Source organism: Pelobates fuscus, chromosome 2, assembly GCF_036172605.1.
Source record: "Pelobates fuscus isolate aPelFus1 chromosome 2, aPelFus1.pri, whole genome shotgun sequence".
NCBI classification, from domain to species: domain Eukaryota; kingdom Metazoa; phylum Chordata; class Amphibia; order Anura; family Pelobatidae; genus Pelobates; species Pelobates fuscus.
Genome location: NC_086318.1, coordinates 302,194,067 through 302,207,518, shown reverse-complemented (window position 1 = coordinate 302,207,518; position 13,452 = coordinate 302,194,067). Strand labels below are relative to the sequence as shown.

At 37.4% G+C, this 13,452-nt stretch overlaps 1 protein-coding gene across 4 annotated transcripts in view; it reads right to left on the bottom strand.

Moving 5' to 3' along the window:
* FAM184A (family with sequence similarity 184 member A) overlaps window positions 1-13,452 on the bottom strand; it is a 284,234-nt gene that overhangs the window by 38,659 nt on the left and 232,123 nt on the right. For all 4 annotated transcript variants that reach the window (XM_063443471.1, XM_063443470.1, XM_063443473.1 and 1 more), the window contains 4 exons: window positions 10,448-10,660; window positions 9,464-9,617; window positions 4,722-4,849; window positions 1,574-1,758 (listed from right to left, as the gene is read on the bottom strand). In XM_063443471.1, the coding sequence (XP_063299541.1) occupies window positions 1,574-1,758; window positions 4,722-4,849; window positions 9,464-9,617; window positions 10,448-10,660 (680 nt within the window). The remainder of the gene's footprint in view (window positions 1-1,573; window positions 1,759-4,721; window positions 4,850-9,463; window positions 9,618-10,447; window positions 10,661-13,452) is intronic.

The following is a 13,452-nucleotide window of genomic DNA, read 5'->3' as shown; positions in this document are numbered from 1 at the left end:
ACCTAACTTTACCATGTTCTCTCTAATTCATCTGTGAGCACTAGCCTAATTACGGACTATGGCACTAAAGCATTAGGAATACATGTTTGTGTTCCTAACGCTATAGTGTTTTTTTAAGGGACACTGTGGGCACAATAACTCCTACATCTCATTGAAGGGATTATAATGTCTGGAGTCCCCTGATGTCACCCTTCCATTCCATATTGTAATGATCTATAAAATGGTTTCCAGTAGCACATCCACCTGTGCTGCTTGGGTTAAAGAGGAAGCATTCACCTGAGCAGCAATGGGTGGCTGTGATTGAGACTGGGAGCATCACCTGACAGTTTTCAGCCTATCACAGTGCCTATTCGGATAATGGGAAGCAAGGGCCCTCATTCAGTGCTTGAAAATAGAGGACCAATGGAGGACCAATGCCAGGGCACTCTGGGCACTAAAACCAATTCTGTCAGATGAAATGGTTACAGTGCCTACAGTATCCCTTTAAATAGCTCTACTGACAGCACAATATATTTTAATGCAATACGCTGTACACTGACTTAGCCAGTCCCAGTATTTGTCTCCATACTAGTTTCTACTAGACATTTTAGTCAAACACCCCTGCTATGTGAACAGAGTAATAGGAGATAAGCAGCTACAAACAGTATAAACTTTATCTCAGCAAATTGGGATATTTAAAGGGAAACTCCAGTGCCAGGAAAACAATCCGTTTTCCTGGCACTGCAGGTTCCCTCTCCCTCCCACCCCCCAATCCCCGATTGCTGAAGGGGTGAAAACCCCTTCAGTAACTTACCTGAGGCAGCGACGATGTCCCACGTCGCTGCTTCTCCCTCCGCGCCGCTCCTCCTTCTGAGTGAGACTGATCCCGCCCAGCAGCCGGGGAGACCTAATGAGCATGCGTGGCAATGCCGCGCATGCGCATTAGCGCTACCCATAGGAAAGCATTGAAAATGCATTTCAATGCTTTCCTATGGGGAAATGAGCGACGCTGGAGGTCCTCACACAGCGTGCTAGGAACCAGGAAGTGCCCTCTAGTGGCTGTCTAGTGGACAGTCACTAGAGGTGGAGTTAACCCTGCAAGGTAATTATTGCAGTTTATAAAAAACTGCATTAATTACACTTGCAGGGTTAAGAGTAGTGGGAGTTGGCACCCAGACCACTCCAATGGGCAGAAGTGGTCTGGGTGCCTGGAGTGTCCCTTTAAGTATGATTAAGAGATATATGCCTAAAAGATGTCATGGTTTTCTATAGATTAACGCTGAAGCTGCATTTCTATAGATAACACTGCAGATACCAACACAGGACCGTGGCAAATTGTACGTTAATGTTTCTTAGGGATTTTGTTTCTTAGGTTTGTAGATGCAAAATGTGAGAAAACTCTGTTTTACTATTTAGCCTGGCAAATGCTATATTTTTATGTTGACAAATACAACAAGAATTTGTCTGTATTATGGAAGATGCTAGTATTTAGATCTGAATTATATTCCAGTTTGTTGTTTTACTGTATTGTATCTCTGGGGTTTGAAGTCACAAACAGTGATTATATGTAATGGATAGGGTTGTACAAGCATACCTAATCTGTTGATTGGCTTCACTGCGTATTCGGAGGATCTCTTTTCCCTTGAACTCCAATTCCTTAGTTAACGTGTTAATGCTCTCGTGCAGTATAACCAGTTCCTTATTCAGATTAGATACATGATGTTCTTGATGCCTCTGCTGCTCCTCGAGTTCTGATATTCTTCTAAGAAGCTCAGCCTCCTTTAAAACATGTCCATAACATGACACTTTATTCAATTAAACCTTCAAAACCGTCAAAGATTTTATTAGTAGATAGGGTTTAGTTGTCAACCAAACCAGTATCCTTGATTCATAATTACATTCTGGAAAATGAAAAGACTCTATTACTATCGGCATATATAAAGCGCCAACTTATTCTGCAGAGAAATTGGATTATTTAAAAGTTGCACTACTGAAAGCAACAGAAAATTCAATTAGCCTTGTCAGTAAGAGCAGCAAAAAAAGAAACGACTGTGGTACTCCACAGAAGTGGCCAAAATAGTCAAAAAAGCTAGCATTTAGTGATTATAAAAGAACCCAAAGAGAGGATGACAGACAGATCTATAAGATTAGGCAGAAAGTTAAAGGAGCATCAGTCAGTTAAAAAGGGGGGATAAAACATTTTTAGATACATAAATGAGAAAAGGAAAGTAAAACAAGGATTAGTTAAATTAAAAACAAAAGGAAGATGTAGAAGAGGATAAAGGTCTAGCTGACTGCCTCAATGCATATTTTTGTTCAGTATTTACAGATGAAAATGAAGGAAAGGGACCTCAGTTAGGAAAAAGGACAAATTAGTCATTTGTTACATGTGAGTTTACAGAATCAGAGGTTCTATTTTTAACTGTCAAAGTAAAGACAAATAAGTTGATGGGGCCAAAAGGGATACACCCAAATTATTAAAAGAGCTTAGTGGTGTACTAGCAAAACAATTAACAAATTTATTTAACCACTCATTACAGGAGTAGTCCCTACAGGAGTAGTCCCAGAAGAGTGGAATTTTAAGATTGTGCCCAATCACAAGAAAGGTAGTAGGGAGGAGTTGGGCAACTATAGGCCAGTAAGCCTTACTTTAGTAGTGGGGAAAGTGATGGAAACCATGTTAAAGGATAGGGTTGTTGAACATCTAAAATCACATGAATTTCAAGATCAGAGACAACATGGGCTTACTTCAGGGAGATCATGAAAAACTAATCTTATTGATATTTTTGATTGGGTAACTAAAATAATAGATCAGGCTGGTGCAGTAGACATGGTTTACCTAGATTTCAGTAAGGTTTTTGACAATGTTCCATATAGAAGGCTCATCAATGAACTACAATCTTTAAGTTTGGATTCCAATATTGTTGAATGGGTTAGGCAGTGGCTGAGTGACAGGCAACAAAGGGTTGTAGTCAATGGAGTATATTCTAAGCAAGGTTTAGTTACCAGAGGGATACCTTAGGGATCTGTACTTGGACCCATCCTCTTTAATATGTTTATAAGTAATATTGCAGAAAGTCTTGATGGCAAGGTATGTCTTTTTGCTGATGATACTAAGATATGTAACAGGGTTGATGTTCCATGAGGGATAGGCCAAATGGCAAACTAGAAAAATGGTCAGATCTGTGGCAACTGACATTTAATGTGGATAAGTGCAAGATAATCCATCTTGGACATAAAAACCCAATGGCAGAGTATAGAATATTTGATACCCTACTAACCTCAACATCTAAGGAAAAGGATTTAGGAGTAATTACCTCAGATGACTTAAAGGTAGGCAGACAATGTAATAGAGCAGCAGGAAATGCTAGCAGAATGCTTGGTTGTATAGGGAGAGGTATTATCAGTAGAAATAGGGAGGTGCTCATGCCATTGTATAGAACACTGGTGAGACCTCACTTGGAGTATTGTACGCAGAACTGGAGACCATATCATCAGAAGTATATTGATACTTTGGAAAGCGAAGGGCTACTAAACTGGTTCATGGATTGCAGGATAAAACTTACCAGGAAAGGTTAAAGGATCTTAACATGTATAGCTTGGAGGAAAGACGAGACAGGGGGGATATGATAGAAACATTTAAATACATAAAGGGAATCAACACAGTAAAGGAGGAGACTATATTTAAAAGAAGAAAAAATTTCTTCAAAAATGGCATATATATATATATATATACAAATAAAAATATATATAACTTATGATATAAAGATTACATTAATATGGTGCATTTTAGTATCACAGTTATCATTTAAATTTGTCTCTATAAATATGACTTTGGGGTACAGGCGGCCTAAAGTGCATCACAGCAGAGGATAAGATGCAGGAGAATGCACTTTTTTTTAGAACCTACCAATACTGTTTGAAGCATCTAAATGGAGAACAATAATAAGCTAAATGTCAAAAGAGATATTTACATTTACAGGTCTCCACAGGAAAATCTGCCATTAATAGTTAAACACAAGCCCCAACTGGGAAGTCTAGAAGTCCCTATCAATAACACAATGAGCCTCTATTGGACAATTACATGACTTCTGAACTTCATCAATTTGTTTTTTTTAATCTAGCATCTTTATCTTACATCTCTCTGCATACTTGTTTACCTTGCCCAGAATCATCCACTTGATTCAACCCTCAGGCTATGATTAATTCCTCAAACTCAAAAATGTTACTGTATCATTCTTACACTTACTGCTGCTGAGTGCTATGAACCTACTTTATGTAAGGAAATTTCCAGCACATCTTTTTGACTAGAGTGACTAGAGTAATAATTGAATAATTGAATAATTGACTAGAGTGTTTTCCTATTCTATGAATTTATCCTATCTTCTTCTCTGTAGACGTCTAATAACCTATATCACCAAGAATAGTTCTTTATAGGCTCACATGAGAAACTGAAGAAAACGTCCAGTGAATAAACAATGTTATTGATTTGTGTAATACATTGAAACACTATAGGTGATAATATCTAGAATGTTGTGTAATATAACTTGTGATGTAACAACCTAATGTGATATAAGATGTCATTCTCTATTGACATTGAAATGTTTAATTTTTGTTACAATTATTAGGGGATAATTAATGAACCTCTGAAATTATGTTCATTTATTTTAGGGTATAGGAAGACAAGGAAGCAACTCTTGCAACACTCTCTCCTGCGAATTTTTTTTTACTTTCATAATTACCTGCCGTCGACTGAGCTCCTTTTGCCTTTCAAGCTCCTCTGAAGCCATTTCCATTTCCTGGAGGTGATTATTCCTCAAGTGGTCAATTGCTGCTGCATGTTGGTGATTGAGTTCAGAGCGCAAGGATGCTACAGTGCAAGATAGAATTAACGTATCGATCTTAAATTATCTTTAAACAGGAGCATTGCAATGATTAAAAGTGTAAATGTTAAAGACTAGAAGCAATTTTCAGACATTCTAATAATACTACCTAAAACTGTAAATAATACAAAGTATCTGGGAAACAGATAAACCTTCTAAGGCCTATTTTTTTCAACTTGAAATTCTCAACTCTGAATTGTTTACTTTCACATCTTGCCACCATTCCATGAATCTGTTTGTGAGCAATGACATTCCACATTTGTAAAACCATGTGCCAGTTGTTAGATTGTCTGAATAGCAAAAAATGTGTATCATTCTTCGTAGATTTCACCTGACAATGTGTAATAACTTGATCTAGGCATCTGTCTTATAAACAGGTCAAAATGGGCATCACTGATGGACAAAATCACCTGAATTATTAAAGTAACACAAATTTGTATTCCTAACGCTATATAGTGCCCTGGCTGTATTAGTTACCGGCCCCCACCTGCAGGGAGTAAAAATAGGTATTTTTCTTAACTGTTCTCCCTCGCAGTGCTGGTCCCTGTGCTGCCATCCTGACTCCTTGGCTGAGATTACAGAGATCGATGATCTCAGCCAATCCAATATTTTCCCAGAGGATAGTGCACATGCAGAGTTTTACAATGCTATTTCAGAGAATTGCCTCTAGAAGCTGTCTGAGTGACAGTCACTAGAGGCATTTAAACCCTACAATGAAAACATTACTATTCTGCAGAATGGCAATGTATTTATTTGCAGGGTTAACACGGGGGAAACATGGTACCTAGGCCAATCAATTGAGATAAAGTGGTCTGAGAGCCTATAGTGTACCTTTAATAGGAGGCATGTAATGCTGTGCTCACACAGCATCTTACTTTATATGCTGAAGTTATAAGTTAAGTAAATGTAACTTTTCATTGCACTATACATACTGTTATACTGTGTTTTTATCTAAATCTTTTTTATTGCTGTAATATTTCTCAGTACTTCATGCTGCCATTCTCCCTTTGCAATAAAATGAAATCTCCAGTGCCTTTTCTCCTTTAGTAGTTTCATGTCTGTTCTATCTTACCTCTTTTACACATCATACTTAAATTATATTTCTGTTCCTGGGCAAAAATATAAGACGAAACTTACTTTGTTTTAGTCACATACTCTGTGACTAAAACAACATGGGAAATGAATGGAGCCTACCTAACTTTCTGTATAATCAGTTCATACAACGCGCATACATAGGAGTGTTAAGAATAAAACCATGTATTCCTAATGCTAGAGTGTTAGATTATCTAGGAAGTGATACAAAAAAAAAATAGTTTCACTTACCTTTTTTCCCTGGTCTCTCTGCAGCCGTCACTCCTTCTCCAGCTGAGATCATCAATACTGATAAACTCAGCCAATGAAATTTTTGGTGGACTAGTGCGCATGTGCAGCAATCAATGAATATGCCCTTCTATGAGAAGTGCCCAGCATCTCAAAGCAGAGAGTGGAAATGCCAAATGTCAGTCCTGTAGTATTTTGCAGGACCGCATTCAAGAAGTCCTTCCAGTGGCAGTCAGTCGGACAGTATTAGGCAGTAATATTAACAATGCCTTTACTCAGAAAAGCTAGCATTTACCTTAGCATATAGGGACAGCCTCTTTGCCTCAAACCCACAACAGTAAATAATCCTGCAGTGGTTCTGTGCCTGAACTACAATTAACTGATATGGTTTTAAAAGGATAATTGAGTTAAATAAATGTGTAAATAAATATTTATGGAAAGGCTAAATTACATTAGCTCAACCCATTTAAATCCTCTGTATCTTAGTAGCCTGATCTTCTGGTAAGATGCTGAACATTTTCCTAAATGCCAAGTATGATAGCACTTGGCATGTCAACTAGATTAAATTATCTTAAAAATAAGTTAAATAGTAACCACGGTCTAACAGCTAAAAGCAAATATACAGTTGCAAGAAAAAGTATGTGAACCCTTTGGAATGATATGGATTTCTGCACAAATTGGTAATAAAATGTGATCTGATCATCATCTAAGTCACAACAATAGACAATCACAGTGTGCTTAAACTAATAACACACAAAGAATGAAATGTTGCCATGTTTTTATTGAACACACCATGTAAACATTCACAGTGCAGGTGGAAAAAGTATGTGAACCCCTAGACTAATGACCTCTTCAAGAGCTAATTGGAGTGAGATGTCAACCAACTGGAGTCCAATCAATGAGATGAGATTGGAGGTGTTGGTTACAGCTGCCCTGCCCTATAAAAAACACACACCAGTTCTGGGTTTGCTTTTCACAAGAAGCATTGCCGGATGTGAATGATGCCTCGCACGAAAGAGCTCTCAGAAGACCTACGATTAAGAATTGTTGACTTGCATAAAGCTGGAAAGGGCTATAAAAGTATCTCCAAAAGCCTTGCTGTTCATCAGTCCACGGTAAGACAAATTGTCTATAAATGGAGAAAGTTCAGCACTGCTGCTACTCTCCCTAGGAGTGGCCGTTCTGTAAAGATGACTGCAAGAGCACAGGCAGACTGCTCAATGAGGTGAAGAAGAATCCTAGAGTGTCAGCTAAAGACTTACAAAAGTCACTGGCAAATGCTAACACCCCTGTTAGCGAATCTACAATACGTCAAACACTAAACAAGAATGGATTTCATGGGAGGATACCACAGAGGAAGCCACTGCTGTCCAAACAAAACATTGCTGCACGTTTACAGTTTGCACAAGAGCACCTGGATGTTCCACAACAGTACTGGCAAAATATTCTGTGGACAGATGAAACCAAAGTTGAGTTGTCTGGAAGAAACACACAACACCATGTGTTGCGAAAAAGAGGCACAGCAGACCAACATCAAAACCTCATCCCAACTGTGAAGTATGGTGTTGGGGTCATCATGGTTTGGGGCTGCTTTGCTGCGTCAGGGCCTGGACGGATTGCTATCATCGAAGGAAAAATTAATTCCCAAGTTTATCAAGACATTTTGCAGGAGAACTTAAGGCCATCTGTCTACCTGCTGAAGCTCAACAGAAGATGGGTGTTGCAACAGGACAATGACCCAACGCATAGAAGTAAATCAACAACAGAATGGCTTAAACAGAAGAAAATACGCCTTCTGAAGTGGCCCAGTCAGAGTCCTGACCTCAACCCGATTGAGATGCTGTGGCATGACCTCAAGAAAGCGATTCACACCAGACATCCCAAGAATATTGCTGAACTGAAACAGTTCTGTAAAGAGGAATGGTCAAGAATTACTCCTGACCGTTATGCACGTCTGATCTGCAACTACAGGAAACGTTTGGTTGCAGTTATTGCTGCCAAAGGAGGTTCAACCAGTTATTAAATCCAAGGGTTCACATACTTTCTCCACCTGCACTGTGAATGTTTACATGGTGTGTTCAATAAAAACATGGCAACATTTCATTCTTTGTGTGTTATTAGTTTAAGCAGACTGTGATTGTCTATTGTTGTGACTTAGATGATGATCAGATCACATTTTATGACCAATTTGTACAGAAATCCATATCATTCCAAATGGTTCACATACTTTTTCTTGCAACTGTATCTGTAAAATATTTTTTTGCATGCATCTCTCTTGTATTTGTCATGTCATATTCCCATTGCATTTCACTTTATCTTACCCACCAGCCTTTTAGCATTTAATTTCAAGCCCATTTACCTTTCACTGTCCTTCTAGAAATGTGTTTTTTCAAGAAATACAAATTAAGGGATTGCAGTCAGTGACAAGTGACGTTGTTGATACTTATTTCTCATCCTTTATCATGTACCACAAATGATACAATACAAAGATAAGCACAACTAATGTTTATGTTTGATTAGGACAAACTCCCCTATTCCCCTAATGGCATTAAAGGATCACTATAGGGTCAGGAACACAAACATGTATTCCTGACCCCATAGTGTTAAAACCACCATCTAGCCCCCCTGGGCCCCTCATGCCTCCATAAATATAGCAACATCTTACTGTATTCAAGCCAGAAGCTGTAGATCTGCATGCTGTTTGCCTAGAAAAAACAAGCAGTCTGCTGACATCATCCGAAGTGGTAGCCTGATCCAATCACAGTGCTTCCCCATAGGATTGGCTGAGACTGACAAAGAGGCAGATCAGGGGCAGAGCCAGCATGATTCAAACACAGCCCTGGACAATCAGCATCTCCTCATAGAGATGAATTGAATCAATGCATCTCTATGAGGAAAGTTCAGTGTCTGCATGCAGAGGGAGGAGATGGTGAATGTTTGGATGCATATTAGGCAGCCATGACCCAGGAAGGATCTCTAACAGACATCTGAGGAGTGGCTAGTGAAGTTATCACTAGGCTGTAATGTAAACACTGCATTTTCTCTGAAAAAAATGCAGTGTTTACAGCAAAAAGCCTGATGGTAATGGTTCTACACACCATAAAAAATCAATAAGCTGTAGTTGTTCTGGTGACTATAGTGTCCCTTTAATATCTACAAAGAACCAATTATTTATGGTACCACTTATTAAACTGTAAATGCTATCTTTCTCCTTTCACAAAAAGATGAACTAAAGGTTAGAGATATGTTTGCTGACATTAACCAAAGATACACAAATCTACCTAGCATTGCTTTGCCTTCGTCTTCCAATTCAAATCGCAGAGTTTGAAGCTCCTGCTCCATTTCCACCCGTAGTGCTTCCATAACCTGCTTGTGAGCATCTTTTACAGTCTGAAGCTCCTCTGTGTATTTCTTATGCAAGTGATCTTCAAGGTCCTATGAAGCAGAATAAAGGGATATAGTAAGAGAAAATAACTTGTATGAAGAATTAATTTTCAGCTGAAAGATAAATTACACTTAAAAACACAAGATAGGAAAAGTAGGCATATTATTTTAAAGCTCTGTACAAAGTGCTTTACTGTCAGGAGAGCAATCTCCCTGTAAAATGGTGCATCCTGCCTTAAGGCTGGTAAGCTATCTTGGTCAGACTACACAATGCACTGCATGATTAATCCTGCGTAACAAATTACGGAAAGTATTTCATCTATGTTTTCAAAGCTAGCGCAGTTAAATACAGTAAAAAAAAAAAAAAAAGCAAGATGATTATAATATGGGAACTTAGTTTGGCAAAAGAATAGATATTTATATCTGCAGTCCTTGAAATTAGCAACAATACTGTTAATTTATTGGCAGACATACAAAAGCGAGGACATTTACAGACTTTAAGACTCAAATGGAGTTTGAGATAAGATACCCCTTCAGAGACAGTATATGTATATATTTTATATACATACATGTTTACTATTTATATACGGATATATTTATTATATTATCGTTCCATTCTTTCTGTCTCTGACCTGTTTGTTTATTTCTATATAAATACAGATTTCATTACAGAGAGCCCATACAAGGATTTCACAGGCAGGGGTTCTGTGAATCTGCACATTCTAGCATCGATTACTGAGGTCTTTAGATACCTTCTTGCCGTGGTGTTCAAGCAGATGTAAAGGCTGACTTGTTGGTTAATGCAATTTATTAAAACATAAAGCAGGAGATTATTCATGATATATTTACAGTTAGTGACATATTTTTTTTAATGAACTTGCTTTTTGTTCTTGAATTTTTGCCTCCTCCATGCTTTGAAACGCAATCACGTGGGCTTCTTGTAGTGACATTTGCCGCTGTTGATGCTCTACTTCCAGCTCTTGCAGTTCTCGTGTCAGACGCTGGCGCTCTTGACTGGACTGTGACTGCAGCTGCTGCAAAGCGCTCTGGGACTGGCACAGCTGCATCTCTAGATTCTGTTTGAGCAAAGAGATCTATGGTGCAGCAAGGGAAGTAAAAAATAAATAAATAAATAAAAAGACATCTGAATTACAAGGAATATGCAAAAAAAAAAAAAAAAATGTCCTGATTGCAGTTTTCCATTCCATTTAGATAAGCCTTATTTTTCTCATTTGGTTACCACAGCAACCAATGGATCAAGTGCATTTAATTCCAGTACTTTTCTGCTGCTATTACTGTAGCAATTTGTGCTAGATACAGCACTAGTTAGATACAGATAATAGGAAAGATGTTAAGATTTATAAAAGTGTCGCTGTGACAAAAGAAGTGCCATTGTGACACCATTACCAGCTGTACGCCAGTAAAAACTGAGAAAAGCAAGTGTCAGCAGTCTTGTATATAAAAATGATGTAATTAGTGATTACATTATTGTTGCAGATGATCTATAAAACTCACAAAGCATTATTTATTGTTAAATCCTTTCATTTCTTCATCTATGCTCTTGTAGTTATAAATATATTACAATGAAAAAATAGTTTTTCAGAAAAACAATGAAATTGTGCCTATTTGCTTTTAAAATCCATTGATACATGCCGTTCAATCCAAATAAACACAGTAGCAATTAAGAAGAAGCATTTAGGTATAATACTAGAAACATCACCTTTAATAATGCAGTACCCACAATGTATCTGTACTTTAGGTTCGGTTTGTGCTTTCTTTATAATTAGATTCCTTTTAAACTAGAGAAATCGGTAATGCATTGTAAAACAAAACTGTTACCTCTGTACTCCTAAAAAACAAATAAACAAAAAACTTACCAGCCAAATGACAAAACATGTTTATGGCTTCAATTTTTATGAAAAATCTTTACTTTTTTTTTTTGCTAAACACAATAATTAGATAAATTTGAATGTAAACAAAAAAGTGCATTTAATCCTGTTCAATTGTTCCGCTTTTGAAAGAAACTATGTAAGTCGCTATCACATGCTGACTCAACAGTCAAATGTTAATTTCTGCCCTATACCCAATTTATTTATCTTCTTTCTTCTACAGATGCCAAACCCAAAATGTTCCCCTGGATATCACCCTTCATACTGAACATCAATATAGATGGATTGCATTCTGCAGCTCACCGAAATTATAAACCCTGCAGGGCAGCACTCTAGTCTACACCTGTACGGGATATATTCAAAGTAATATGTGGTGGATCTAATATCCCTACCTTCAAGCAAAATTTCACAACTGTTCTCACAATCTCGCAGAACTAAAAAAAAAGCAATATTACATCCACAAAAGACCCCTTACATTTACGTATATCAATTGTTTGCAAACAAAAAAACAGGGTGCTCCAGAAAGGGAGGGCCTATCCATGAAGACATCAAATGGAAGAAAAGAAATATCCAGGCACACCTGAGGTTTCTTCTAAAAGACAGTCTTTTTACTTGAAACAAGAAAGTGAAGACTATGTTTTGGCTCCTCTCTGAGCCTTTATCAAGTCTTGATAACTTGATGAGACATGATAAAGGCTCAGGGAGGAGCCGAAACGTTGTTCAATGTATATCAATGATACCTGACACACGACAAATGTTTTCTCTCTTGCATGCTAACGGTATTGAGAGATGCTGGACAAGTATCTTTTCTGCCCCATTAATAAGCACTGTGATCGTAAATATTATAGGGAGAGAGTACAGATTGGTTCAAACGCTTGTTTCAACCAATCAAAGTCGTTTAGTAAATAATTGATAGATTGGCTAGATTTTTTTTTGCTTAATATGCTTGTGTTGTGAGTCCACTGTTTGTCTACGTGGAACAGCACAATTATACTGTACAATCACTATGTATTCGATATGATCACTATGCCGGTTACATACCTGATAAACATGTTTTCATTTTTAAATAAATAATTTAGATTTAGTCTTTAAAATCAACTTCTTATCCACTAACTTTCTGTAAACCTGAGCAAATTAAAAAAAAAATGTAATTTACAGACTCAAAACTCCTTTGCAAATATTGTTTATATAGAAGCCATCCTGCCTGATAACTCTTTGTGAAGAAAGGCGTGCGGTTTGGAGCATATTAACATAGTTGAACAAATTTAAAGCTGACATTCAGTGGCAGAACATATTTTTTTTAATCCAATGCTAATCTACCGGAGACATTCTCCTATCTTCCTAGGGATGCAATCTTCTGAAAAGTAAATCAACACTGTATTTACACAGGATTTGCAAAGTGGCATATGATGAGGAAGAAATGCTGGCTCATGAAAAATACAAGGCAACAATATGAAGCTTGAGTGACTGGTAACAATGAGAACATGAGCACTGGCCACTTATCAACGCCAAGGCTTTCCCGACTGCCAGTTTTTACAAATAAATAAATAAGCAACCAGTCACACAAAATAAGTACCATTAAAATTCAGGTCTTCGTTCATTTTGTACATATATTTTTTTTTTTTTACCAGTTTTCCAGAGCACTATTGTGTGACTGACCGCACTTCCAATTACATTAAAACAAGATATCACACTTTACAGATACATTCAAAACCAAGGCAACAGATAATAGGTCAATTGAAACTCAATCTATTAGGCTGCCTTGCCGCTCTACAGGCTAGGCTATTAAATACATTGTATAAAACAATTTCTGCTACGATGTGCAGTTTTAGAAATATGACCTTATGCAAGCCAAGAACCAACTTGTTTAAAAAACACTTAGTGTGCTTGAAACATTGGCATCTAACACATGTGCCACCTCTACTCCACTTGTTATTTTTCAAAACTATATGTCTGCAGTTGCTGTACTTTTAAGTCTGGCTGTAAGTTTTATTATT